The following is a 27,946-nucleotide window of genomic DNA, read 5'->3' on the forward strand; positions in this document are numbered from 1 at the left end:
TTCCTCCGCTCATTAGCTCTAACCTGACATTTGGACTGACCAATGCTCCTGTGTGTTTACGTATGGTCAGGAGGTCCTTGTGTGACTGCACTGAGTGCACTTTTTCAGGCGGAAAAAAAAAAAAAAGGCATAGTGCAGCTAGTGAGTTTGATCTGTTGTTAGTTTAGTGATGAGAAACCTTTTACACATGATGAGAGTATTGGACGAATAATCAGCTGTCTTTTTTTTTTGCCTGCTAATCTCCATATTGAAAATGAAGAGTTTACTAAAGGTACAAAAATTCTCGTACGTCAGAATACAACTTTGGAAGTGATGTAATGTGTTGTATTGTATTGTAAGGTATTCTTTTGTTTCATGGTCTTGGTCTTCTAATTTTTTTCGGACAATTACTGTACTGATAAAACCAAAATCACTTGTTCTGGTATCGTACAAGAAAACTTTTAATGGAAAACTTTGAATGTACGGTCGTGATCGGCTCTCGAAAGCTGTGTACTAATGATCAGATTATCGTACGATTGCTTGGAAAGCTGTATTTTACGTCAGATTTTCTGATCGTGTGTACTAGGCATAATACTACTTTAAGATATAGCTTTCTATACAGCAGCAGGGAAAAAGGATCCCATTGCTTCATACCAGGATTGCAGAGATAAGACCTTTTTAGTTTTTTACCCATCCTGAACAAAAAACCCTTCTAAGAATAGTGCTTTTGACATTTAGTCAAATTCTGTATTGTAAATGAAAGGCGACAGTACACTTTTAGGCTTCATGTACATGGGACGTTTTTACAACCTCTCCTGAACGATTTAACTTGACAGATAGTAACCCACTTTTAAAATGGAGCCCACACACGGCCGGAATTTCCGACAACAAGGTCCTATCACACATTTTCCGTCAGAAAATCCGACCGTGTGTACAGGGCATAACTTCCGGTCGGAACATGTGGGATGTTTCGGGCGCTTGTTATGTTATTTGGGGCTCTTCTGGCCATGCAGTACATATAGTACTGCAGTATGGGATGTGTCCGGAGGTATCCAGGACCAGCATGGAGCACAAGTGGCTGGCATTTGAAGCCGTTCCTAAATCGGGGACTGCCTGAGTTATGAGTTACCGCATTTAGAAGTGTTTGGTGCTTGAAATGCCTGTAAAATCAGCTTCTGAACCCATTTTTTTGTGTTCCAAAAAAAGCCTCTAAACTCAACTGCCTAGAAACGACTATAAACGACGACCCTGTGTAGATGTACTGATAAGATAACATAGAGGAGAGTTCAGGAGCAGTTGAAAAAAAATGCCCAACTGCTCCTAAACATCCGTTTAGCAGCAGCAGTGTACATGAGGCCTTAACGTACAAGTTTCTAAATGCAAAATATTTTGTATAAGTGCTTAATGTAATTCATTTTGTGGTGTCTTAGCCATTAAAAAGGCATCAAGCTTATCTGAGAGCTCCAGTGTAATGCATATCTAGTATTTCACACTCACAAAATGTTTAAGGTGTTTCTTTAGTTTAAATGTACAAATATGCTTCATTAGTAAAAACAAAGGGAAGCACCATTCTAACTGCACACTCTACACTGAGGAATACAAGGTTAGTTATTAAATGGATTGCTACAGTAATATAAATCTATGTGCAACGTTTAAAAAAAAAAAAAAAACAATATGGGGCTTCCCTTACGGGGAGCAAGTGCTATATAGTTAAGGTGTCATTTGGTCCATACAAGTCTACAACATAGGGTACCCCCTATTTGGTCCATCAAAGTCTACTACAAAATAGGGACCAGTATAATAATTTTGTAAAGCTATTCATTTTGCAGTTAGGTGACTGGTGTGCCATGAACTTGTCACAGCTTTCCAAGGTGTCCTTTGTCTCTTCTTAATGTTTTGCAAGCATGTGACGCTGCAAAGTGCTGCGCTCTCCGAAACGCATGTGGCAGACTTCACATTGGTGAGGTCGTTCACCAGTATGGCTCAGCTGATGACGTGTCAGCTCACCAATGTCCCGAAACCTGCGACGGCAAATTTGGCACTGGCAAGGTTTCCCACCAAAATGAGTATACTTATGACGCGTAAGATGAGATGTCCTCTTAAAAGCTTTGCCACAAATCTTGCATACGTGAGGTTTCTGCTGGGAATGGGCAATGCTGTGTCTCTGGAGGTAGGAAAGATACTCAAATATCCGAAAGCACACTGGACATTTATAGACTTTTCTTGGTGCTGCAGACTTTGAGACGTCAACACGTGTAATGTCTGAGCTGGAATCATTGGTTGGAATATTATCTTTTGCAGTTTTAGACTCTTCTACAACCACAGTATAAGGCAGACCTTGGCTGTCAATAAGTAGAAATCTCCTAAAGGTGGAGCTTCCAGATTTGTCTTTTGGTATGGAACCAGCAAGTTCCCCTTTTGGTTCTTCAGGTGGTAAACGAATATATTTATCTTTTTCAATGCTACTTACTGCGCTATCATTTTGCATAAAGGTGCCACTTGCAGCAGGTAATTCCTTATATTGAATATGTTGCTGATGGAACACTTTCTGGTTTAATCTCTCAGCTGTGCGCACTAAAGACTCCTGACCACTTAATTTCATTCTCCTCAATGGCTGACTTGTACCACCCTGAAAGGGCACATTATTAAGCCTCACTACTCTCTTGTGGGAAGGATGGAATGGAATTCCATGATAAAAACTTGAGTCTTCATTATTATGATCATCATCTTCAATTAATATTGGTTCTGTTTTTATACTGATTTTATCCTTAGAAACCTTAAAAGCAGGATCTTTGGCATTACTACACTTGGAAGCACTGATTTTTGCACCTCCTCTGAGCATCGGCGAATGTGTCTTCTCCTGTTTTGTAATATAGGAACAAGTAATTTCCTTGTTCAGTGAAGGCAGCTTTTTAAGTTGCATTTCATAAGGTGCCTTAAAGTTCTGTACACTGTTTCCATAAGTAATAAATGCTACATTTTCTCTGTGGTCCAAAGAATCTGGTCCTAGGTTGACCCACTTGTTTACTGAATGTTTATTGACCATTACCTTCCTGCTTTCTTCACCATAACCTTTGTTCATTTCCCCTTGATCTAATGATACGCGGCCACATCTATAACTGGTTCTGCCTTCAACATGCAGCAACCTGCTCTCCAGCTGTGCAGGCTCTTCCTTTGCCATTACAATGGCTGTTTTTTTTAGTCTTTCCATAGACAAGTATTTGCTATGATTTACTTGTAAGGTCCTTGGTAGAGTCAATTCTTTTTGTTGGTTCAGAAATTTAAGGTTAGTTGCAGCCATTCTCCAGCCTTCAGGATCCATTCACTAAGACGGTATAAATATCACACTAAAAAGGGACACAAGGATTCTGTGCACCTACAGAACAACATAATACCATTACTAAACATTTGCATATTATTTGTTATCACTGTTCAAACATATTATCTGATAAATTGTATGAAAAATCACAGTACTGCATATAAAGAGATAATAGTCACAGTATGCAGGTATCAGGGGGGTTCACTTCAACAGCACGTGATCTAAGACAGCCTTTTTCAACCGAGGGGCCTTCTGGGTTCCTCAGGGGTGCCATGACAAAGTGCCCAAAAATTGTGTAAAAGCCAGGGGTGAATCAAGCTTGCAGTTTTGTTACACAAAGCCATAGGTTTTCATTGTGCAGCATTGCAGACTTGGGCACTGTGTAGGCTAATTGATGGCATCCTAACAACCAATGATAACATTGGTAGATAAGGAGTGTTGGGTTTCTTCACAGCTTCCTCATGTGTCCCTCTCCTGTTCCTCTCCATTAGCACCGGGGTCACATTAGCTGAGGGATAGCCAGAAATGCAGGAAAACTAGTCAGTACCAGCGTGCAAAAGTATAATGCTTTGTAAGAATAAATCACCTCTAAGGTTGGGTGTCCTATGTATGTGGATTTTGCTGCATTATGTAAAACTATTTGCTTAGTTCTTTACATTTTAGAATGAGGTGCCACAAGAGATGGGAGATGATATGCTGTTGATGTGAAACCCCTGGTAATACCTGCATATTGTGGTGCTGCACTATTGAACACTTTGTGGTCAGACATTCATCTGCTAACAGATCACCAGGTCAAGTGTATTCAGAAATTTCTACTGTAGAACCAATGCACGCACCAGAGGTCTTATGGAGGAGGGACACCCCTGGTCAGCTTGGGAGCAGACTTGGCAGATTGATGAGGTGTACTCTATTTCTGGCATATTCAATCTCCTACAGGGATTGGGTAACAGCTATGAAAATCCAATACTATGCTTGAAGTACAGCATTGCAGTGAAGGTGCAATTTATTTGTGAACCAACTTATCTCTTCGGATCAAAATTAAAAAACACTTGTGTATTCATAATTGAAGGTGGTCATTTTTGCTATTAACACCTTCCCGTCCGGCCTATAACAGAATGACAGCCAGGCGGTGGCTTTACCGTTCTGACATTCTTCAGAATGGGCCGCTTGTGCGTGCCCCGGGGGGGGGGGGAGCACAGGACGGCAATCGACAGTAAGCTGTGTCCCTCTGACACAGCACATCACTGATCAGTGTAAAGAGCCGAAGACGTAGGCCCTTTACCATGTGATCGGCTGTGTCCAATCACAACCTATCAGATGTAAACAAATGCCAGTTATCGGCATTTCCTTTCCTCAGCGTTGTCTGTGTCTGAGGAAAGGAAAGCCAATAACCAGATTTTTAGTTACAGGGGACATTTACACTGATAATCATCAGTGCAACATATCAGTGCCCATCGGTGTAGTTTATCAGTGCCGCCCATCAGTGCAGCCTCATCAGCGCACATCAGTGAAGGAGAAAAATTACTTATATACAAAAATTTTATAGCAGAAACTAAGAAAAACTTTTTTTTTCCAGTCTTTTGTTTTTGTTTAGCAAAAAATAAAAAAACCCAGTGGTGATTAAATGCCACCAAAAGAAAGCTCTGTCTCAAAAAAAATGATAAAAATTTAATTTGGGTACAGTGTTGCATGACCGCACAATTGTCAAAATGTGACAGCATTGAAAGCTGAAAATTGGCCTGGACAGAAAGGGGGTGAAAGTGCCCAGTATTGAAGTGGTTAAACCTGACTGACTAGTACCTGAATCAACAGCATGTGAATAAAGTACTACTACAAAGTAGTGATATTCCTACACAAGTAACCATTGCCTGAAAAGCTCAAACGTACAGTGCCTTATAAAAATATTCATACCCCTTGAAATTTTCCAAAAATTTTGTCATGTTGCAACCAAAAATGTAAATGTATTTTATTGGGATTTTATGTGATAGACCAACACAAAGTGGCACATACAGTAATTGTGAAGTGGAAGGAAAATGATAAATGTTTTTCAAAATTATTTACAAATAAATATATAAAAAGTGTGGTGTGCATTTGTATTCAGCTTCCCTGAGTCAATACTTTGTAGAAAGAACCACCTTTCACTGCAATTACAGCTGCAAGTCTTTTTGTGGATGTCTCTACCAGCTTTGCACATCCAGAGAATGACATTTTTGGAAATTCTGCTTTGCAAAACAGCGCAAGCTCTGTCAGATTGGATGAGGAGCATCATCTGAACAGCAATTTTCAAGTCTTGCCACAGATTCTCAATTGGATTTAGGTCTGGGCTTTGACTGAGCCATTCTAACACATGAACATGCTTTGATCTAAACCATTCCATTGTAGCTCTGGCTGTATGTTTAGGGTCGTTGTCCTGCTGGAAGGTGAACCTCCGCCCCAGTCTCAAGTCTTTTGCAGTCTCTTACAGGTTTTCTTCTAAGAATGCCCTGTATTTGGCTCCATCCATCTTCCCATCAACTCTGACAGACTTCCCTGTCCCTGCTGAAGAAAAGAATCCCTACAACATGATGCTGCCACCACCATGTTTCACGGTAGGGATGGTGTGTTCAGGGTGATGAGCAGTGTTAGTTTTCCACCACACATAGCGTTTTGCTTTTAGGCCAAAAAGTTCAATTTTGGTTTCATCTGACCAGAGCACCTTCTTCCACATGTTTGCCGTGTCCCCCACATGGCTTCTCGCAAACTGCAAACGGGACTTCTTATGGTGTTCAACTGGGGGTCGACCGATTATTAGTGCGGCTGATATTCACTTTTTTTTGAAGCATCAGTATCGGTCACAAACTTACCAATGTTACCGATATTGTTTTAAGGGGTTTTACCAAAGTGATGTATGCAGCTGCATGCATCTCTCTGGTACCGTTCTTTAGAGCAGACAGTCAGCTTTCTTGTAATAACAACCGATGCGTCTCAGCAGCCGTGACATCCTTCCGCCATTTTGCCCGAGTCCCCCATCCCACCGGGAGGCCCAAGCGACCAGCCAGCACGTCCGCCAGCTGGCCGAACAAAGCAGATCGGCTTTGTTCGGGTCTCAGATCTAGTATCCCAGAAGCGATGTCATTACATCACTTCCGGATTACTGGCATCCTAAAAGGCGCCAGTTTTAAAAAAATAGAAAGTATTCAAAAACACCAATCTTGATGTTTTGAATACTTTCATATGCAGAGGAGGGGTTTGAGATCTTAAAGACCCCAGATCCCTCCATAAAAAGAGTACCTGTGCTGCCTATTACTGTCACAAGGGATGTTTACACTCCTTGTGACAGCAATAATGTTTTTTTTTTTTTTTTTTTAAAAGGACAGTGTAAAAATAAAAAGTTTAAATCTACAGAATATCAGCACCTGATATCGGCTATCGGCCTGAAAGGCAGCTGACAAATCGGTATCGGTCCACCCCTACTTTCAACAATGGCTTTCTTCTTGCCACTCTTCCATAAAGGCCAGATTTGTGGCGTGCATGACTAATAGTTGTCCTGTGGACAGATTCTCCCACCTGAGCTGTGGATCTCTGTAGCTCCTCCAGAGTTACTATGGACCTCTTGGCTGCTTCTCTGATTAATGCTCTCCTTGCCCGGCCTGTCAGTTTAGGTGGACGGCCATGTCTTGGTAGGTTTGCAGTTGTGCCATACTCTTTCCATTTTCAGATGATGGATTGAACATTGCTCAGTGAGATGTTCAAAGCTTGGGATTTTTTTTAATAACCTAACCCTGCTTCAAACTTCTCCACAACTTTATCCCTGACCTGTCTGGTGTGTTCCTGGCCTTCACGATGCTGTTTGTTCACTAAGGTTCTCTAACAAACCTCTGAGGGTTCCCAGAACACCTGCAATTCAGGTGTATTCAGCCCCCTTTACTCTGATACCCCTAACTAAAATCTAGTGGAACCAACTGCCTTCAGAAGTCACCTAATTGGTAAATAGAGGTCACCCGTGTGTAATGTATTCTCAGTATAAATACAGCTGTTCTGTGAAGCCCTTCAAGGTTTTTTAGAGCAAAACTATGTGTGGCGGAAAACTAACACTGCACATCACCCTGAACACACCATCCCCACAGTGAAACATGGTGGTGGCAGCATCATGTTGTGGGAATGCTCTTCTTGAGCAGGGGCAGGGAAGCTGGTCAGAGTTAATGGGAAGATAGATGGAGCCAAATACAGGGCAATCTTAAAAGAAAACCTGTTAGAGTTTGAAAAAGATTTGAGACTGGGGCGGAGCTTCGCCTTCTAGCAGGACAATGACCCTAAACATACAGCCAGAGCTACAATGGAATGGTTTAGATCAAAGCATATTCATGTGTTAGAATGGCTCAGTCAAAGTCCAGACCTAAATGCAATTGAGAATCTGTGGCAACTAAGACTTGAAAGTTGCTGTTCACAGACGCTCTCAATCCAATCTGACAGAGCTTGAGCTATTTCACAAAGCAGAATGGGCAAAGTTATCACTCTCTAGATGTGCAAAGCTGGTAAAGACATCCCCAAAAAGACTTGCAGCTGTAATTGCAGCGCAATTTGGTTTTACAAAGTATTGACTCAGGGGGACTGAATACAAATGCACGCCACACTTTTCACATATTTATTTATAAAAAATGTTGAAAACCATTTATCGTTTTCCTTCCACTTCACAATTATATGCCACTTTGTGTTGGTCTATCACATAAAATACATTTACGTTTTTGGTTGTAACATAACAAAATGTGGAAAATTTCAAAGGATATGAATACTTTTTAAAGGCACTGTTGTCTGTGCCAACAGAGGATTTTGCTAGTATGCAGGTTTCATTTTGGATGTATTTGACTCTTCATAGAAACAACAGGTTTTATTTTTGGAGACATGCAGTACGCCGACACCTGTGCCCACAGCAGAGAGCATTCTTCCCTTGGGGAGACCTTTATAAGCACTGACACCTGGAGAGCAGAATAAATTAAGGGCTGAACACTTTATTATTTAGTTCTCCAAGTAATACTTTCAAATTTAAGAAAAATGCTCCTAAAAAAGAAGTCAGATTTACTGCTAACACCTTTTCCAGTGACCTTTAGGATGATCCCAACCAATGGACAGGAACACAAAAGATTAACATTAACAAATAAATGCTGCTTAGTTATACAAAAAAAACAAAAACAAAAAAAAAAAAAACAACCAGCAATAACATCAGTTCTTATGTACTTAAAGGAGAAGTCCAGCCTGAGCTTGTTTGGCTGGGCTTCTCCTATGGGTCACAGGAGTGCAATTAGTTTTGCCCTCCTGTGACCCGTTTTCAGCAGAGAGCGGTCTGAAGTCCACTCTCTGCTGACGTCACTGGAATCAGTCCAAGCACCGCATCATCCCGACTCTGGGAGTCTGGATCCGCCAGGTGCCTGGACTGATCTCAGTCTCAGCCTCTCAGCTCCCTGCTGAGACGGTCGTTCCCCGCACCTCCACAGCTCAGCGCTCCAGTGAGCATGGAGGAGCAGAGCAGGAGAGCTGCTCATTGACAGGCAGCAGCTCTCTGCTCGGGGAGCAGAGAGAACCGAGCCATCGGTGGTGTTTGGTTCTCAGTGCAGAGGCAGCGGGAGACAGATGCAGCATCCACCTAGGTAAGTATGATTATGTAAAAAAAGTGAAAACCCATACTTTAGTATTGGTGCCCTAGAAGATTTAAAAAATATATATAACCCTTGCTTATAGGTCTGCCTGCCTCTTTACTCTGTGATCTCCAGGACAATACAGCACAAAAACAGGAAAACTTCAGAGAGAGAGAGACATAAGTTCAAACAGATTCTGACTAGCTAGTACATCCAATGCCGTAACATTTGTTGATGTTGCAATAGGACCAAAAGCAAATTTCCACGTAGGCATGATCATGTATCTCTCTCCCCCTCCAAGATACAATCCAGATATATCCAAGGAACCTTAAACAAGACTTTTCTGCTAAACTGCATGCCTGCAGGATGGAAGAGACCTGCCTTTGGTTGCTGGTTTCTTGAAAGCTTAACCACTTCAGCCCCAGAAGGATTTACCCCCTTCCTGACCAGAGCACTTTTTACAATTTGGCACTGCGTCGCTTTAACTGCTAATTGCACGGTCATGCAATGCTGTACCCAAACGAAATTTGCGTCCTTTTGTTCCCACAAATAGAGCTTTCTTTTGATGGTATTTGATCACCTCTGCGGTTTTTATTTTTTGCGCTATAAACGGAAAAAGACCGAAAATTTTGAAAAAAAACAATATTTTCTACTTTTTGTTATAAAAAAAATCCAGTAAACTCAATTTTAGTCATACATTTAGTCCAAAATGTATTCAGCCACATCTCTTTGGTAAAAAAATGTCAATAAGCGTATATTTATTGGTTTATGCAAAAGTTATAGCGTCTACAAACTAGGGTACATTTTCTGGAATTTACACAGCTTTTAGTTTATGACTGCCTATGTCATTTCTTGAGGTGCTAAAATGGTAGGGCAGTACAACCCCCCCCCCAATGACCCAATTTTGGAAAGCAGACACCCCAAGGAAATTGCTGAGAGGCATGTTGAGCCCATTGAATATTATTTTTTTGTCCCAAGTGATTGAATAATGACAAAAAAAAAAAATTACAAAAAGTTGTCACTAAATGATATATTGCTCACACAGGCAATTACACCCCAAAATACATTTTGCTGCTTCTCCTGAGTACGGGGATACCACATGTGTGGGACTTTTTGGGAGCCTAGCTGCATACGGGGCCCCGAAAACCAATCACCGCCTTCAGGATTTCTAAGGGCGTAAATTTTTGATTTCACTCCTCACTACCTATCACAGTTTTGAAGGCCATAAAATGCCAAGATGGCACAAAACCCCCCCAAATGACCCCATTTTGGAAAGTAGACACCCCAAGCTATTTGCTGAGAGGCATGGTGAGTATTTTGCAGCTCTCATTTGTTTTTGAAAATGAAGAAAGAAAAGAAAAATTTATTTTTTTTTTATTTTTTTCAATTTTCAAAACTTTGTGACAAAAAGCGAGGTCTGCAAAATACTCAACATGCCTCTCAGCAAATAGCTTGGGGTGTCTACTTTCCAAAATGGGGTCATTTGGGGGGGGTGCTATCTGGGCATTCCATGGCCTCCGAAACTGTGATAGGCAGTGAGGAGTGAAATCAAAAATTTACACCCTTAGAAAGCCTGAAGGCGGTGCTCAGATTTTGGGGTCCCGTACGCAGCTAGGCTCCCAAAAAGGCTCACACATGTGGTATCCCCATACTCAAGAGAAGCAACAGAATGTATTTTGGGGTGTAATTTCACATATTCCCATGGCATGTTTGAGCAATATATCATTTAGTGACAACTTTGTGCAAAAAAAAAAAAAATTTGTCTTTTTCCCGCAACTTGTGTCACAATATAAAATATTCCATGGACTCAACATGCCTCTCAGCAAATAGCTTGGGGTGTCTACTTTACTTTGAAGAGTTCCCAAACATTATATATTTTTTAAAGCAAAGGCCCTACAGATTAAAATGGTGGGTGTTTAATTTTTTTTTCACACTGTATTTGCGCAGCGATATTTCAAACGCATTTTTGGGGGAAAACACACACTTTTTAAAATTTTAATGCACTAAAACACTATATTGCCCAAATGTTTGATGAAATAAAAAAGGATGATCTTAGGCCGAGTACATGGATACCAAACATGACATGCTTTAAAACTGCACACAAACGTGAAGTGGCGACAAACTACATACATTTTTAAAAGCCTTTACAGCTTACCACTTTAGATTTACAGAGGAGGTCTACTGCTAAAATTACTGCCCTCAATCTGACCTTCGCGGGGATACCTCACATGCATGGTGCAATTGCTGTTTACATTTGACGCCAGACCAACACTTGCGTTCGCCTTTGCGCGAGAGCAGGGGGGGGGGGGGGGGGGACAGGGGTGCTGTTTTTTTTTTTTTTTTTTTTTTTAGCATTTTTATTGTTATGTCAGGGAATGTAAATATCCCCTATGATAGCAATAGGTAGTGACAGATACTCTTTTTTGAAAAAAATGGGGTTTATTAGACCCTAGATCTCTCCTCTGCCCTCAAAGCATCTGACCACACCAAGATCAGTGTGATAAAATGCTTTCCCAATTCCACAATGGCTCTGTTTAAATCTGGCGAAATCTAAGTCATGAAATGCTCGTAGCTTCCCGTTTCTTAGGCCAAAAAGTTGATTGGAGCCATTCTGGTCTCTGATCAGCTCTATGGTCAGCTGGCCGAATCACCGGCTGCATTCTCAGGTTCCCTGTTGGGACAGGAGAGCCAGGGAAAAACATGGAAGACGGTGGGGGGCATTCCCTCCCACTGCTTGTAAAAGCAGTCTAGAGGCTAATTAGCCACTAGGATTGCTTTTACATGAAAGCCGACCGCTGGCTGAAAAGAATGATACCAAGATGATACCGAAACCTGCAGGCATCATTCTGGTATAACCACTCAAAGTCCAGCAACATACCAGTAGGTTGCTGGTCCTTGTTGGGCATATATTGTAATTTTTTTTTCATGCAGCCTGTGGGCTGAACAAAAAAAAAAAAGAGATTGATTGGTGGGTATGCCCACCATTAGAATTCCTCCCTTCATCCACCCACTTCTAATGATGGACACACATGCACCATTTATATATGCCGAAGCATTGGGGCATCCACCCCAAAAGTTAGCAGCAAATCGCTCCTCCGCCCCTGCTGCCCCCATGCTTCGGCATATATCACCTCCGACAGCGCTGGAGTCACGGCTTTATGTATCGTGGGAGCAAACAATGTTGCTGTCAAGATAAATAAATCCGCGCTGCAGCTGAATGGTGTACCTGAAGTAAAAAAAATGGTTAACAATAAAACACAGTAAACAGTAAAGTATAAAAAATTGCATACCTGAAAAGCAAACACGATAAAACATAATAACAATAAAACATTGCAGAATAGAATACAGTAAAAAAGAGCAGAACAATAGAGAGATTTATGTTTTTTTTTATGTTATATATTTTTTTATGTTTTTTTTTTTTTACACTTTTTTTTGTAACTGTAACTTTTATAACTGTAACCGGTTCCAGGTTCGGGTCTCTCAAAATGCGATGGCATCTTGGGAGACCCTGTGAAAGTGTGCCTAGTCTGTGCAATGCTGTACCCTGCGCTAATACTCAACTAGTGAATGGTAGCATTCAAAACATTCACCAATGCAAAGACCAGGATTGTCAGGACAGGAGGGACAATAATAGCGGGTGTCACACCTATATCCGCGCTTGCTGCAGACACGACATCTTTTTTTTGGGGGGGGGGGGTTCGCTGGGTAGGGGTACTCGGGAGGACATAAAGAAAATGCCTCTCATGCAGCCGACTGCATTTGGTTGGGGATGTGAATGGGGGAAGTATGGGTGCTGCAGAAGTGGTGGGTTCCCAATTAGGATTGGCGAATGCAGCAGGAAGAGCATTATGGGCACGACGGCCTGTGTTTGTCTTCTTTTTGGTGGCAGCGGAACACTACTCGTGCTTGCCACCGCACCAGCTTGAACTGCACTTATGGGACTCGCCACGTCACCAAGTGTTACTGCAGTGCTGGTTTGACTACGACCGGGGTGTACTAGGCCACTGGTGCTTGCCAGTTCACCAAAATGCTACCAAAAAAAACTGTTAGCGATCTCAGGGATCAGGCCTGACTCTGCGAACGCTGCAGTTATGTGTTTAGTAAGTGACAGTGATCGATCGATACTGCACTTGGGTGGGCTGGGTGGAGGGGCAAAACACAGGTGCTAGCAGGTATCTGAGCTGATCCCGCTAACACTGTGTTTTTGGGAACCCTAAACTGCTGGGGACGCTAGTATAGATCTGATCGGATCAGATATTGATCGGTTCAGATACTATACCACTAAGGGAGGTGTAAGGTGTGTGCGTGGGTGTTCTGGCAGGGTGTACTGGCACTAACCTGATGCTGCCTGGGGCGACGCAGACCCTATCTGACCCTAAAACCTAACCTATATCACCATTGGGCGATCAGGGGGCTAAACCTTTATTAGGTAATAAACAGCGGGTGTCCTGACACTATAAAAAATAAACTAACTAACCAGCGTCACCCGTAACAGTTATACGGTGATCACTGGTGAAAGGGTTAACTAGGGGGCAATCAAGGGGTTAAAATCTTTATTAGGTAGTATATGGGGGTCCCTGACGCTATAAAACGCTGACGGCGAACCTATATATTTACCTCCCTAACTAGCGTCACCTGTGACACTAATACAGCGATCAGAAAAACGATCGCTTAGTGACACTGGCGATGGGGGGTGATCAAGGGGTTAAAAATGTATTAGGGGGGGTTAGGCGGGTACCCTAGACCTAAAGGGGGCTACCACTAACTGCCCTACCACTTCTAACTGTCACAAACTGACACCAATGCAGTAATCAGGCTTGGGCGCGATGCACTTTGGCAGCGGAGCCCATTCATTTCAAAGGGCAGGAGCTGCTGTTTGAAGGACTTTTTTTAACGTCCTGCCAGCGCATCGCCCCAGCGTGAAAGCCATCTGGCTTTTACACTGGGACTGCAGGGGAGGTGTTTTTAAGGTGCTTTGCAGGTGCTATTTTTAGCCCAAACGGGCCTGAAAAACACCCCAGTGTGAAAGGGGTCTTACTGCCATTAAAAGGATTTTAACCCTAATGAAGAGAATGCATTAAAGTGTTATTAAAACCACAACAGTAAAATCAGTCTGTATATGCAGCATAGCATGCTTGTTATACTCATTGTGGAACTTAAGGGGTTAATCCTCTGCAGTGTGTAAAAAGGGGAAAAATCTGGAGAAGGCCAGTTAACACAGGCAGGGTAACCGACCTGTACATGCTCAGTTGTGTATTTTTTGCTGGAGAGAACATTTACTTGTTCTCAGAGATAGCCAGGTCACATGATATTAACATCACACATGTGAGCGTGTATACAGGCTGCAGTGAAAATCTCCTACCTGAACTCCCAGCACTGGAGAAACTGTGCAGTTCAGAATGTAACCGTGGTATACAGATCATCCAAAAAGGTATACAGTATAGTGGCAGTATTTTATTGTAAAAAGAAGATTTATAAGCTGTGGGCACTGTGGGGGGTGACTTATTTTCATATTACTGCGTTTAGTAACAGGAAGGTTTAAAAAAAAAAAAAAAAAAAGTCTTTTACCTTTAGGCCCCTTTCACACGATCGGACCGTTCAGGTCCGCCTGTCAGTTTTGACGGCGAACCTGAACGGGCGATCCATGTTAGCCTATGGAGCGACGGATGTCAGCGGAGACATGTCCGCTGACATCCGACCCCGTCCGATCCGCTAAAAGCAGACGGATGGCCCTACGTCCAGGTCCGTCGCTGGCGGATCGGGTGAGATCTGACGAAAACAGACATGCTGTCCGTTTTCGTCCGATCCCTCCATAGGCGGCAGCGGCGCCTGACAAGCCCCTCCCCGCTCAGTGAGCAGAGAGGGACCTGTCATCCGCCGGCTCAGCGGAGATCAACGGACAGATCTCCCGCTGAGCCGGCAGACCGAGGCGGGCTCCGTAGAAACGGAGTCCGCTTCGTGTGAAAGGGGCCTAAAAATCACTTTAGGCCTTTGTCAAGTCCATCTTCAAGAATTCTAAAACTGTATCTACTGAATTTGTTAAAAAGTACAACAGACTGTTCAAGCTTCAGAATAGATATATCTGGTAATTTTTTTAGCAAGTAGATACTATTCGGACACGGCGGGCCACCTGCGATTGCGGGCACGAGAGCAGGAACGGGGATTTGTGTGTTTAAACACACAAATCCCTGTCCTGTCAGGGGAGGAGAAACAGATCATAGGAACAATAATCTGTCTTCTCTCCTAGATAGTCCAATCCCCTCACAGTTAGAGCACACCTAGGGAACACACACTTAACCCCTTGATCGCCTTCTAGTGTTACCCCTTCCCTGCCAGTGACATTTATACAGTAATCAGTGGCTAGTTTTAGCTCTGATTGCTGTATAAATGTCACTGGTCCCAAAAAAGTGTCAAACGTGTCCGATTTGTCTGCCGCAATATCGCAGTCCCAATAAAAATCGCTGATCGCCGTCATTACTAGTAAAAAAAATGAAAAATAATAAAAATGCCTAAAATCTATCCCCTATTTTTTAGACGCTATAACTTTTGCGCAAACCACTCAATATACGCTTATGAAGATAGAAGCTCTGACAGTGCACCACTGGAGGGCTTTGTTTTACAGGTAAGTCTTTCATAATGTGCTAGTATGTAATGCATACTAGCACATAATGCCGTTACATTGCAGGGGGCCTGAAAGATTTTTTTTTTAATTTAATACCACTTTAATAATATAATTTAGATACAGGCTCTTAAATTTTCATCATTCCATACAAACCAGCTGGTATTCACAATAAGTCAGAGTGTCTACACTAGTTGCTGAATTGGTAGAGAAGGTGCTGAGCAACCGATGAGTGACAGAAAAGATTTATCCCCTCTACTGTTGTCTACCATGCACTGGTGATGAGTGGGGCAGGTGTTTATACACCAAAGCAGCACAGCACTTTGCAAAGTCTACACTTGTAATTCTTGATGCCTTAAGTGACATGAGCAGGCCATGGCATGAACACATGGGATGTGGAAGGTGTGCCTCTTTTCACGCACAGCCACTTTTGATGTGTGTAAAGCTGGATACACGCTATACAATTTTCTTTCGATTTTTTCCTTCAGATTTACCAAAACCATATAATATGAGGTCAAACCTTAAGAGTTTCAATTTGTATGCAATCAGGGAGGCTCTTACACTACATGGTTTTAGTAAATCTAAAGGAAATCAGACAAAAGTTGTATACTGTAGTGTGTATGGGGTCTAAGCCATTAGCAATCTGCTATAGCTCTTAATTTGATTAGTGTTCCCCCAAATGTTTACTATAAGCTATTTACTACAAGTAGGGCTGCAACTAACGATCATTTTCATAATCGATTAGTTGGCCGATTGTTGTTTCGATTAAACGGTTAATAACCTTAAAAAAAGTGTGGTGTAGAATTTAGTTAATATGTAAAGTTTTTTAAAAAGGCAATTTATTCTTAAATATCTCTCCGCAGTAGTAAATATAAATAACCACCTATATGGTTAGGGAGCAAAATATCTAATCCGCTGAAAATGACAGAAGGTATATACTGTATATACTATTAAAGGGTGAATCTGGTAAATATCATCAGACTCAGCGTCGGTTCACACTACAACGACTTGGGATCCGACTTGTCAGTCCTCAAGTCGCCCCAAGTCGTTTGACATTGGGAATTACATTATAGTCAATGAGAGCCGTCTTAATGTACACTACTGAAGTCGCTCCGACTTCAGAAAAGGTTCCTGTACTACTTCAAGGTGACTTCTAGGCGACCTGTACCCATAGAATTCAATGGAAGTCGCCTCCAAGTCGGATCCTCATCTATAGTGAAGCGACTTTACAGGAAAAAGAAAAGAATTTACCCAAAAAGAGTGACAGCGATATGCCAGCGCAGAGCTGGCTTGCTCATCGGGAAAGGAAAAATTAGTTTTTTTCTTTCCCAACGAGCAACCAGCAATACTGATATGTGTTTGGTATGAATCACGAGGGGGAACGCCACGCCAAATTTTAAATAAAAACCCAGCATGGGTTCCCCTCCAAAGGCGTACTAGGCCCTTAGGTCTGGTATTGATTTTAAGGGAACGCCCTATGGCGAAAAAACGGTATGGGGATCCCCCCAAAATCCATACCAGACCCTTATCCGAGCACGCAGTTCGGCCGGTCAGGAAAGGGGGTGGGGTCGAGCGAGGCCCCCCCCCCCGAACCATACCAGGCCGCATGCGGGCGGGGGGCTTATCGAAATCTGGGAGCCCCCTTTAATAAGGGGGCCCCCAGATCCCGGCCCCCCACTCTATGTGAATGAGTATGGGGTACATCTTACCCCTACCTATTCACCTGGGGGGGGGGGAAAGTGTCAATAAAAAAAAAAACACTACACAGGTTTTTAAAGTAATTTATTAGGCAGCTCCGGGGGGGTCTTCTTCCGATTTCGGGGGTCTCTTCTGACTTCTCCGCTCTCTCCGGCCTCTTCTCCCGGTGTCCAGTTCTTCTCCCGCTCTCCGGTTTTTCTGATGGGCTCCTCCGCTATCTTCTGCTCTTTTGCCACTCTCTTGCTAGCATTGGCCCGGTCTTCTCCATCGTCTGTTCCCTCTTCTCTTCTTCCGATATTGACACAACGCTCTCTCCCACTGTAATGCCGTGTGCGCGGTGTGCAATGACTTATATACGCATGGGGCGTGGTCACCGGGTGATGTAACCCGGAGACCCCGCCCCTTATGACGTCACAGTCCCATCATGCCCTGGGCGGGAGAGAGGCCGGAGAGCGGGAGAAGAGGCCAGAGAGAGCGGAGAAGAGGCCGGAGAGAGCGGAGAAGTCAGAAGAGACCCCCGAAGTCAGAAGAAGACCCCCGGAGCTGCCTAATAAAATTACTTTAAAAACCTGTGTAGTGTGTTTTTTTATTGACACTTTTTTTCCCCCCCAGGTGAATGGGCAGGGGTAAGATGTACCCCATACTCATTCACATAGGGTGGGGGGCCGGGACCTGGGGGCCCCCTTATTAAAGGGGGCTCCCGGATTCCGATAAGCCCCCTGCCTGCAGACCCCGACAACCAATGGCCAGGGTTGTCGGGAAGAGGCCCTTGTCCTCATCAACATGGGGACAAGGTGCTTTGGGGTGGGGGGGGCGAAGGGCGCCCCCTTCCCCAAAGCACTCACCCCCCCCATGTTGAGGGCATGCGGCCTGGCACTGTTCAGGGGGGGGGGTGCGCTCGCTCGTCCCCACCCCCTTTTCCTGACCGGTTGTGCTGCGTGCTCGGATAAGGGTCTGGTATGGATTTTGGGGGGACCCCCACGCCGTTCTTTCGGCATAGGGGGTTCCCCTTAACATCCATACCAGACCTAAGGGCCTGGTATATTCTTGGAGGGGAATTCTTTATCGCGCTCGCTGCAATAGGAAAATGTATTTTTCCTATTGCAGCGAGCGCGAGATGTACAGCACCCTATCGTGCTGGAAACATTCTTGCGGGCAGGTACTGTATGTCACGAGAGCTGATTAGCTCTGATTGGCCACAGGCAAAGTCGCCTGTCCTGGGGGCGACTTGAAGTCGTGTTGTAAGTCGCTCAAAGTTGCGTTGAAGTCGCCTTGCTAAGTCACACTGTAAGTCGTGTTGCCCCAGTGTGAACCGACCCTCAAAGATCAAATTGTTTTATAAAAAAAAATATAACAATGTCTTCCTTCAAAAAAAAAAATTTCATTTTAAGAACGTTCGTTCAATTTTCTAATCGTTAGTAGGGTCAAATCGACATTCATTTTCAACCACAGTGACGGGAAAATTTGGAAATAATAGAAAACTTCTTGGTCAAAGGAATTTTCAGACAGTGTATGTAGTTTTCATTCAGAAATTACATTTATTTTAAAAACAGAATGTTAAAAACAAGTGAAAATTTCAAACAACATTCTTTCATTCAGCGAATGTACAAAGATTTTTCATCTGAATATTCTCATCTGAAAATTGATCCATGTGGCCATCATAAGGCTCGGTACACACCTATGCAGTTTGCTTTTGATCTGTTTCTGCAGTGCGTTTTGCAGTGCATTTTGATTGTTGCGCACGTGATTTTGCTGCGATTTGCATTTTTGCATTTTTTTTTGGCCAATTTGTTGTTGGGCAGATTAAAAAACACAAATTGCTGCAAAAACGCATTACATGCTTTTCTGCAGCTTCTCAATTGAAGTATATTGAACCAAAAAAGCACCGTTTGGCGTTAAAAAAAGTCCCTGACCCTTTCCAAATATGCAGCGGTTGAAAAAAAGCACAGATGTTAACGTGTTCCATAGGAATCCATGTAAATGAACTGTAGTGCGTTTCTGCAAAAAGCACACAAAAAAAAAAAAAACCACATAGATGTGAACCAGTTCTAAGATGTTTAGTAACATAATGGGGTTAAAAAAACTAAAATTAGCCCTTTATAGTGCAAAAAAAGCAAATAATTACTACTGTAAGGGGTTCATTTTTTACTGTAGAACTGTGAAAGTAATATTTACAGCAGCGATTATTTGCTCTTTTTGTACTATAAAGGGTTTATTTCAGTTTTTTAACCCCATTATGTTACTGGCCGATTAATCGATTATGAAAATAGTAATTTCATAATCGATTAGTTGTCGATTAATTGATTAGTTGTTTCAGCCCTAACTACAATCCAAAAGGTAGAGTATTGAATATGGTTTAAACATTATCCCTTATGGGAAAAAAAAAAGTAAAAAAAGGAGCTATTCGAGATACTACTTTTTATAATGCACAGGAAATTATCAAAATAAATCCACCACTGCGTCCCCACAGCTTTCAGTACCATTAATTCCCTCCAGACTTCCTAGCCACTGCAGTAACTCCCCAAGGATCCTATTTGTATACTGATTTTTTGGAAAGTATTTGCATATGGTTAATAACAGCCCTTTATAAGAATAGGTAACTAAGGTACCAAGGGATTGGGGGATGGGAAAGGGTGTGTATGTTTTTTTTTTTAGGAGTCTGCTATGGCAAGCTGTCGAACAGAAGGTGCAAGCTACGCAACTGGGCAGAGACCTTGATTTTTCTGGACACGATAAATATGTTTTAATGTCCAATTGAATCCCTATGATTTATTCCTGTAAAGCAGCCAGGCTGCATCTACAGCAATAAATCAAGTTGTACTTTACACTTTATATAAAGCCCAACTCCAATCCCTCCTTCCCACAACCCTATAGCTGATCGCTGGAATTAAAATTAAAAAACATATCCAAATAGCCTTTTTACTTACCTAAACTTTAGGTAACGTGACTTTTGGGTCCCAATCCTTCACTCTTCGTTGGTCTTCTTCTGGAAGGGTCCTTTTCCAGGTGTCCACATGACTGCCTGCATGATGTGGACACTTTTTATTGGATATCAAGCAGAGAGTTTTCTCAGGATACAGAAGAGGATTGACTCTTCACAAGGGTAGAGTAGGGGACAGCGACAGACAACCTAAATAACTAGAACAGTGGTCCCTACAGCAGGAAACAGCACTGATGAGGATCCCAACTTAATCTTAAAGTGGTTGTAAAGGCTGAAGTTTTTTTTTTACCCTTATGCATTCTATACATAAAGGTAAAAAACCTTCTGCGTGCAGCAGTCCTCCCCCCCCCCCCTCACCTGAGCCCCATTTCAAAACAGTGATGTGCACCAGAGCCTCGACTCTCCGGGGACTCTCCCTTCTCATTGGCTGAGACAGCAGCAGGAGCCATTGGCTGTGTCAATCGCATGCCAGTGAGCCAATGAGAAGAGAAAAGGGGTAGGGCTGAGCCATGGCTCTCTGTCTGAATAGACACACAGAGCAGCAGCTCAGGAGCGAGCTTGCTAGGGTGCCATCAGAGCAAGCTGATTGCTCTGGGGGCACTTGGATGAAGGGAGGGGCCAGAAGCATCAGCGGGGGACTCCAGAAGAGGAGGACCGGGGCTGCTCTGTGCAAAACCATTGCACAGAACTGTTAAGTGTGGCATGTTTGTTACTTTTAATTTTAAAAAATTCTGCCTTTAATAACATTTTAAGCCTCGTACACACAATGAGAATATCGGACCAATGATCATCCTTTTTTTTTTTTTTTTTTCATGTTAGTCTCATATCGAAAATGATGTCATGTGTTGTATTGTATTGCAATGTATTCTTTTGCTTTTGAGCATGCGTGGTCTTGCTCTTCCAATTATTTTGGCGAATACAGTACTGATTAAACAAAAATTGTTCATTCTGGCATTGTCTGAGAAAAAGGTATGTGTTTGTCCCTTCAGATAATTTTGCATGAACTGTCGTGATCAGCTCTTGAAAGCTGTGTACTAACGATCAGATTATCGTACGATCGATCCGAAAGCTGATTTTCTGATTGGCATTATCAGAGTTTATTTTATTTTAGCAGATGCAACAGAAAAATGGCCTAACATAATTGGTTAGAGGCGATTTGTAACCACTTCAGCCCCGAAAGAATATACCCCCTTCTTGACCAGTGCTTTTTTTGCAATTCGGCACTGCATCTCTTTAACTGACAATTGCGCGGTCGTGCGACGTGGCTCCCAAACAAAATTGACGTCCTTTTTTCTCCACCTTTTGGTGGTATTTGACCACCTCTGCGGTTTTTATTTTTTGCGATATAAACAAAAAAATAGCGACAATTTTGAAAAAAAAAAAAACACATTATTTTTTACTTTTTGCTATAATAAATATCCCCAAAAAATATTTAAAAAAAACATTTTTTCCTCAGTTTAGGCCGATACGTATTCTTCTACATATTTTTGGTGAAAAAAAAAAAAAATTTGCAATAAGCATTTATTGATTGGTTTGCGCAAAAGTTATAGCGTTTACAAAATAGGGGATAGTTTTATGGCATTTTTATTATTATTATTTTTTTTTACTAGTAATGGCAGCGATCAGCAATTTTTATTGTGACTGCGGCATTATGGCGGACACATCGGACATTTTTGGGACCATTGTCATTTATGCAGCAATCAGTGCTATACAAATGCACTGATTCCTGTGTAAACGACACTGGCAGTGAAGGGGTTAACCACTAGGGGGCTAGGGAGGAGTTAAGTATGTCCTGAGTGTTACTAACTGTGGGGGGGGGGGGGGGGGGGGGTGGCGTGGCTACATGTGACATGTCACAGATCTCTGCTCCCGATCACAGGGAGCAGAGATCAGTGACACTGTCACTAGGCAGAACGGGGAGATGCTTGTTTACATTAGCATCTACCCATTTGTCCTCTCCGTGAGGCGATCGCGGGTATCCCCGCACCGATCGAGTCCACGGGACCCGTGACTCGACTCACGGAGCTCACGGCCGGCGCGCGCATGCAATGGCACGGCGGCAAATTCAAAGGGACAAACGGGTATGCCCATTTGCCCAGCCGTGCCATTCTGCTGACGTACATCGGCGTGCGCCAGTCAGGAACCGGGTAAGGAGCGATGGTAAAAATTTCATTTTTAAAGCTCCAATCAGGGAAATCTGAAAATTCTCCCTTACAGTGAGGCCGTGTCAGAACTGCAAGGGTTAATGGTTTGCTTAGTGTAGAGTAGAGTAAAAGTACTTTTACTTACCTAATCCTCTGCTCCTCCAGGAGACGGCACTCCCCCATGCTTCGACAATGGACTGTTCTCAGTGTCTTTGTGCCCAATGCAGGGCTCACTGGTTTGGATGACATCAGGACCTAAGATCACTGGAAAGTAGGAAGAGAAGACCCTGCGGGGACCAGTCTAACAGCATTGAGGATCAAGTAGATTCCATGCCCCTAGACTAAATGAGTGACTAACAATTGCAGCACGAGTGCAGCCCCACTGCAAGGCAGCATTTTCAAGTTTCCTAGAGTTCAGCCTTAACTGGTAAGTGTAACAGTAAGGGTTAAAATACACTCTGCAGGTGCAATCAGGAGAGTCAGACCAAGTCTCTCGCAAAGAAAGCAATGGCTCAGCTCTCTCACAGTCCAACACCCTCTCAAAAGGCTGGGAGAGAACCACAATGCAACACACAGATTGTTCACACCTGTGCATCACGCTGCCATTCACAATGGCACATTCTGCTCTGCGTGTCAATGCATTTTGCTACACCTACTGTGTTTGTGAAGGAGCCCTGAAAGAGAATTGCAGCATGTGTGGTCTGTCCTATGACAACACTGGCAACAATCTGGGAATAAGTGATCCTCTTACAATGCACTGTGTGCAGGGGATCTTCTCATCTCCTGTATGGCAGGGGAAGCCACTCTCACATAGAGCCCTGTGTGATCTCTGGTAGTGTTATCATCACTGCACAACCAACACTGACCTTCACTGCTCACCCAGGGAGTACTAGAGTCCTCATCTCACCGCACTCCCATATATCAGACACTGTGATCTCCATGTACTGATTCTATATAGAGATATAGATATATAAATAATTTATATAGTCTGTTATCTCTGAGGACATAAAATTATATATGATGAGATGTTGTGATCTCTGCGAGGACATACAGTGTCTTGAAAATGTATTCATACCCCTTGAAATTTTCCACATTTTGTCATGTTACAACTAAAAACTTAAATGTATTTTATTGGGATTTTATGTGATAGACCAACACAAAGTGGCACGTAATTGTGAAGTGGAAGGAAAATGATAAATGGTTTTCAACATTTTTTTACAAATAAATATCAGAAAAGTGTGTCGTGAATTTGTATTCCGCCCCCTTTACTCTGATACCGTTAACTAAAATCTAGTGGAATCAACTGCCTTCAGAAGTCACCTAATTAGTAAATAGAGTCCACCTGTGTGTAATTTAATCTCAGTATAAATACAGCTGTTATGTGAAGCCCTCAGAAGTTTGTTAGAGAACTTTAAACCTCTTTCACACTGAGGCGTTTTTCAGGCGCTTTAGCGCTAAAATAGCACCTGTAAAGCACCTGAAAAAAGCCTCAGCTGCAATCCCAGTGTAAAAGTCCGAGTGCCTTCACACTGGGGAGCTGCGCTGGCAGGACGTCAAAAAAAGTCCTGCAAGCAGCTTCTTTGCAGCGCTGTAGGAGCGGTGAATAGACCGCTCCTAAAGCGCCCCTGCCCATTGAAATCAATGGGCAGCACCACCGAACTGCCGGCAAAGAGCCCACCAGTGGCTTCAACCATTTTTTTGCTGCTAGTGGGGGTTAAAAGCACGCCTGCTATCGGCCGAAAAGCGCTGCAAAAAAAATAGTGGCACTTTACCGCCTTCGCCCGGGCGCTGGCAGTGTGAAAGTGCCCTTAGTGAACAAACAGCATCATAAAGGCCAAGGAACACACCAGACAGGTCAGGTATAAAGTTGTGGAGAAGTTTGAAGCAGGGTTCAGTTATAAAAAAATATCCCAAGCTTTGAATATCTCACGGAGCACTGTTCAATCCATCATCCGAAAATGTAAAGAGTATGGCACAACTGCAAACCTACCAAGACATGGCCGTCCACCTAAACTGACAGGCTGGGCATAGAGAGCATTAATCAGAGAAGCAGCCAAGAGGCCCATTTTAACTCTGGAGGAGCTGCAGAGATCCACAGCTCAGGTGGGAGAATCTGTCCACAGGACAACTATTAGTCGTGCACTCAACAAATCTGGCCTTTATAGAAGAGTGGTAAGAAGAAAGCCTTTGTTGCAAGAAAGCCATAAGAAGTCCCGTTTGCAGTTTGTGAGAAGACATGTGGGGGACACAGCAAACATGTGGGAAAAGGTACTCTGGTCAGATGAGACCAAAATGTAACTTTTTGGCCTAAAAGCAAAGCGCTATGTGTGGTGGAAAACTAACACTGCACATCACCTTGAACACACGATCCCCACCGTGAAACATGGTGGTGGAAGCATCATGTTGTGGGGATACTTTTCTTCAGCAGGGACAGGGAAGCTGGTCAGAGTTGATGGGAAGATGGATGTAGCCACATACAGGGCAATCTTAGAAGAAAACCTGTTAGAGTCTGCAAAAGACTTGAGACTGGGGCGAAGGTTCACCTTCCAGCAAGACAATGACCCTAAACATACAGCCAGAGCTACAATGGAATGGTTTAGATCAAAGCATATTCATGTGTTAGAATGGCCCAGTCAAAGTCCAGATCTAAATCCAATTGAGAATCTAAGGCAACTAAGACTTGAAAATTGCTGTTCACAGACGCTCTCCATCCAATCTGACAGAGCTTGAGCTATTTCGCAAAGCAGAATGGGCAAAAATTTCACTCTCTAGATGTGCAAAGCTGGTAGAGGCATCCCCAAAAAGACTTGCAGCTGTAATTGCAGTGAAAGATGGTTCTATAAAGTATTAACTCAGGGGGGCTGAATACAAATGCATCCAACACTATTCAGATATTTATTTGTAAAAAATTTTGAAAAGCATTTATCATTTTCCTTCCACTTCACAATTATGTGCCACTTTGTGTTGGTCTGTCACATAAAATTCCAATAAAATACTAGGGCCGAAACAACTAATCGATTAATCGACAACTAATCGATTATGAAATTAATCGATTACTATTTTCATAATCGATTAATCGGGCAGTAACATAATGGGGTTAAAAAAGCTAAAATTAGCCCTACATAGTACAAAAAGAGCAAATAATCTCTACTGTAAATATTACTTTCACTGTTGCACAGTAAAAAAAACCAAGGGCTAATTTTTAATTTTTTTTTTTAACTCCATTATGTTACTAAATGTCTTAGGCCTGGTTCCCACCCATGTGTTTTTTGGTGCTTTTTGCAGAAATGCACTACAGTTCACATCTATGCTTTTTTCAGCTGCTGTGTATTTGGAAAGGGTCAAGGACCTTTTTCAATGCAAAACGGTGCTTTTTTGGTTCAATATACTTCAATGGAGAAGCTGCAGAAAAGCGTGTAATATTACAGTTCTGTTTGAAAATCTGCAAAACAGTCTAGAATTTTTTTTTTCTTTTAAATAAAAAAAATTTGATCTGAGTCTGATGATATGTACCAGATTCAACCTCTAATAATATATAGAGTTTATCTCTTCTGTCTGTTATTCTCAGAGAGGATTAAAGATTTTACTCCCTAACCATATAGTTGGTTATTTATATTTACCACTGCGTATAAAGATATTTAGGAATAAATTGCCTTTTTTTTAAACTTTACATATTAACTAAATTATACACCACACTTCTTTTTAAGGTTATTAACCGATTAATCGAAACAATAATCGGCCAACTAATCGATTATGAAAATAATCGTTAGTTGCAGCCCTATAAAATACATTTACGTTTTTGGTTGTAACATGACAAAATGTGGAGAATTTCAAGGGGTATGAATACTTTTTCAAGGCACTGTATAAGATGAGATGTGTGATCTCTTATGCCGCGTACACACGACCGGTTTTGCCGTCAGAATAAACTCCGAAGGTTTCTCCGACGGAATTCCATTCAAGCGGTCTTGCCTACACACGGTCAACCCAAAGTCTGACCAAAGTCCGACCGTCCAGAACGTGGTGACGTACAACACTTATGACGTGTTCAATAGCCAGTAGCCAATAGCTTCCGTCTCGTACTTGCTTCAGAGCATGCGCAGTTTATGGTCCGTTCTTTTCCAAAAGAAAGGTCCGATGAGGTTTACACACGATCGGAATAGACAAAGAAAAGCTTCTGTCTGACATTCTGCTCGAGTATACGCGGCTTAAGAGGAGATGGATTAAATATGATGTGAGCTCTATAAGAAGGATTCTATGTGATGTGATCTCTATGAGGAGATGGATTCTATATGATCTCTATGAGGAGATGGATTCTATATGATATCTATGAGGAGATGGATTCTATGTGATCTCTTTGAGGAGAAGGATTATATATGATCTCTATGAGGAGATGGATTCTATATGATCTCTTTGAGGAGAAGGATCATATATGATGTGATCTCTATGAGGAGAAGAATTCTATATGATCTCTATGATGAGAAGGATCATTTATGATGTGATCTCTATGAGAAGAAGAATTCTATATGATCTCCATGAGGAGATGGATTCTATATGATCTCCATGAGGAGATGGATTCTATATGATCTCCATGAGGAGATGGATTCTATATGATCTCCACGAGGAGGATTCTATATGATCTCTATGAGGAGATGGATTCTATATGATCTCCACGAGGAGATGAATTCTATATGATCTCCACGAGGAGATGGATTCTATATGATCTCCATGAGGAGATGGATTCTATATGATCTCCATGAGGAGATGGATTCTATATGATCTCCATGAGGAGATGGATTCTATATGATCTCCATGAGGAGATGGATTCTATATGATCTCCATGAGGAGATGGATTCTATATGATCTCCATGAGGAGATGGATTCTATATGATCTCCATGAGGAGATGGATTCTATATGATCTCCATGAGGAGATGGATTCTATATGATCTCCACGAGGAGATGGATTCTATATGATCTCCACGAGGAGGATTCTATATGATCTCTATGAGGAGAATGATTATATATGATCTCTATGAGGAGATGGATTGTATATGATGTGATCTCTATGATAAGGATTCTCTATGAGGATTTGGATTGTATATATGAGGGGATGGAGTGAAGCCTCCTCCTGGTATACTCCATGCAGTATGTGCTCCCCCCTCCCCCTCCTCGGTGTTCCCGGCTCTCATGTCGCTCCCTGTCACACACACCAGTCGCCCCCTCGTCCCTTACCTGTCTGTCGCCTCCTCCCTCGGCTGGCTGTCTGGAGAGTGGTCGGGGGAGTGTGTATTCTACATAGGAAGAGAAGGGTGCTTCACTGGAATCTGTCCTGATGGAAACACAAGCCAAGTGGAAAGAAGAAGTCGTACTTCGGTTCCCGGGCAGTGTGTGTCCTGGGGGTGGCGGGGATGGTGTACACACAGGCTGGAGTCATGCTTGCCGTCCCTGGATGGGGGAAGGGAACCCTAGTGCTGGCCTCTGCACACTATGACTCTTGTGTACAGTCACTTACACTGGGCCAGCTGTGCAGGGGAACCAATCAGCTTCTAGCTTCAGAGTGTTCAGTTAAGCTTTGAAAATGAAAGCTGGAAGCTGACTGGTTGCTATGCACAGCTGCTCCAGGTCCTCTCGACTCC

At 42.7% G+C, this 27,946-nt stretch overlaps 1 protein-coding gene across 1 annotated transcript; it reads right to left on the minus strand.

Moving 5' to 3' along the window:
* Positions 1 to 4: 4 nt before the first annotated feature.
* Positions 5 to 27,833, minus strand: LOC141110895 (uncharacterized). The gene is made up of 2 exons (XM_073602661.1): positions 27,543 to 27,833; positions 5 to 3,355 (listed from the first exon to the last, which is right to left on the minus strand). Exon 2 carries the CDS (start codon positions 3,299 to 3,301, stop codon positions 1,868 to 1,870), a length of 1,434 nt encoding a protein of 477 aa, XP_073458762.1. The 5' UTR covers positions 3,302 to 3,355; positions 27,543 to 27,833; the 3' UTR covers positions 5 to 1,867.
* Between the last annotated feature and the right edge of the window lie 113 nt (positions 27,834 to 27,946).

This window comes from Aquarana catesbeiana, linkage group LG10 (genome assembly GCF_042186555.1).
Source record: "Aquarana catesbeiana isolate 2022-GZ linkage group LG10, ASM4218655v1, whole genome shotgun sequence".
NCBI lineage: Eukaryota > Metazoa > Chordata > Amphibia > Anura > Ranidae > Aquarana > Aquarana catesbeiana.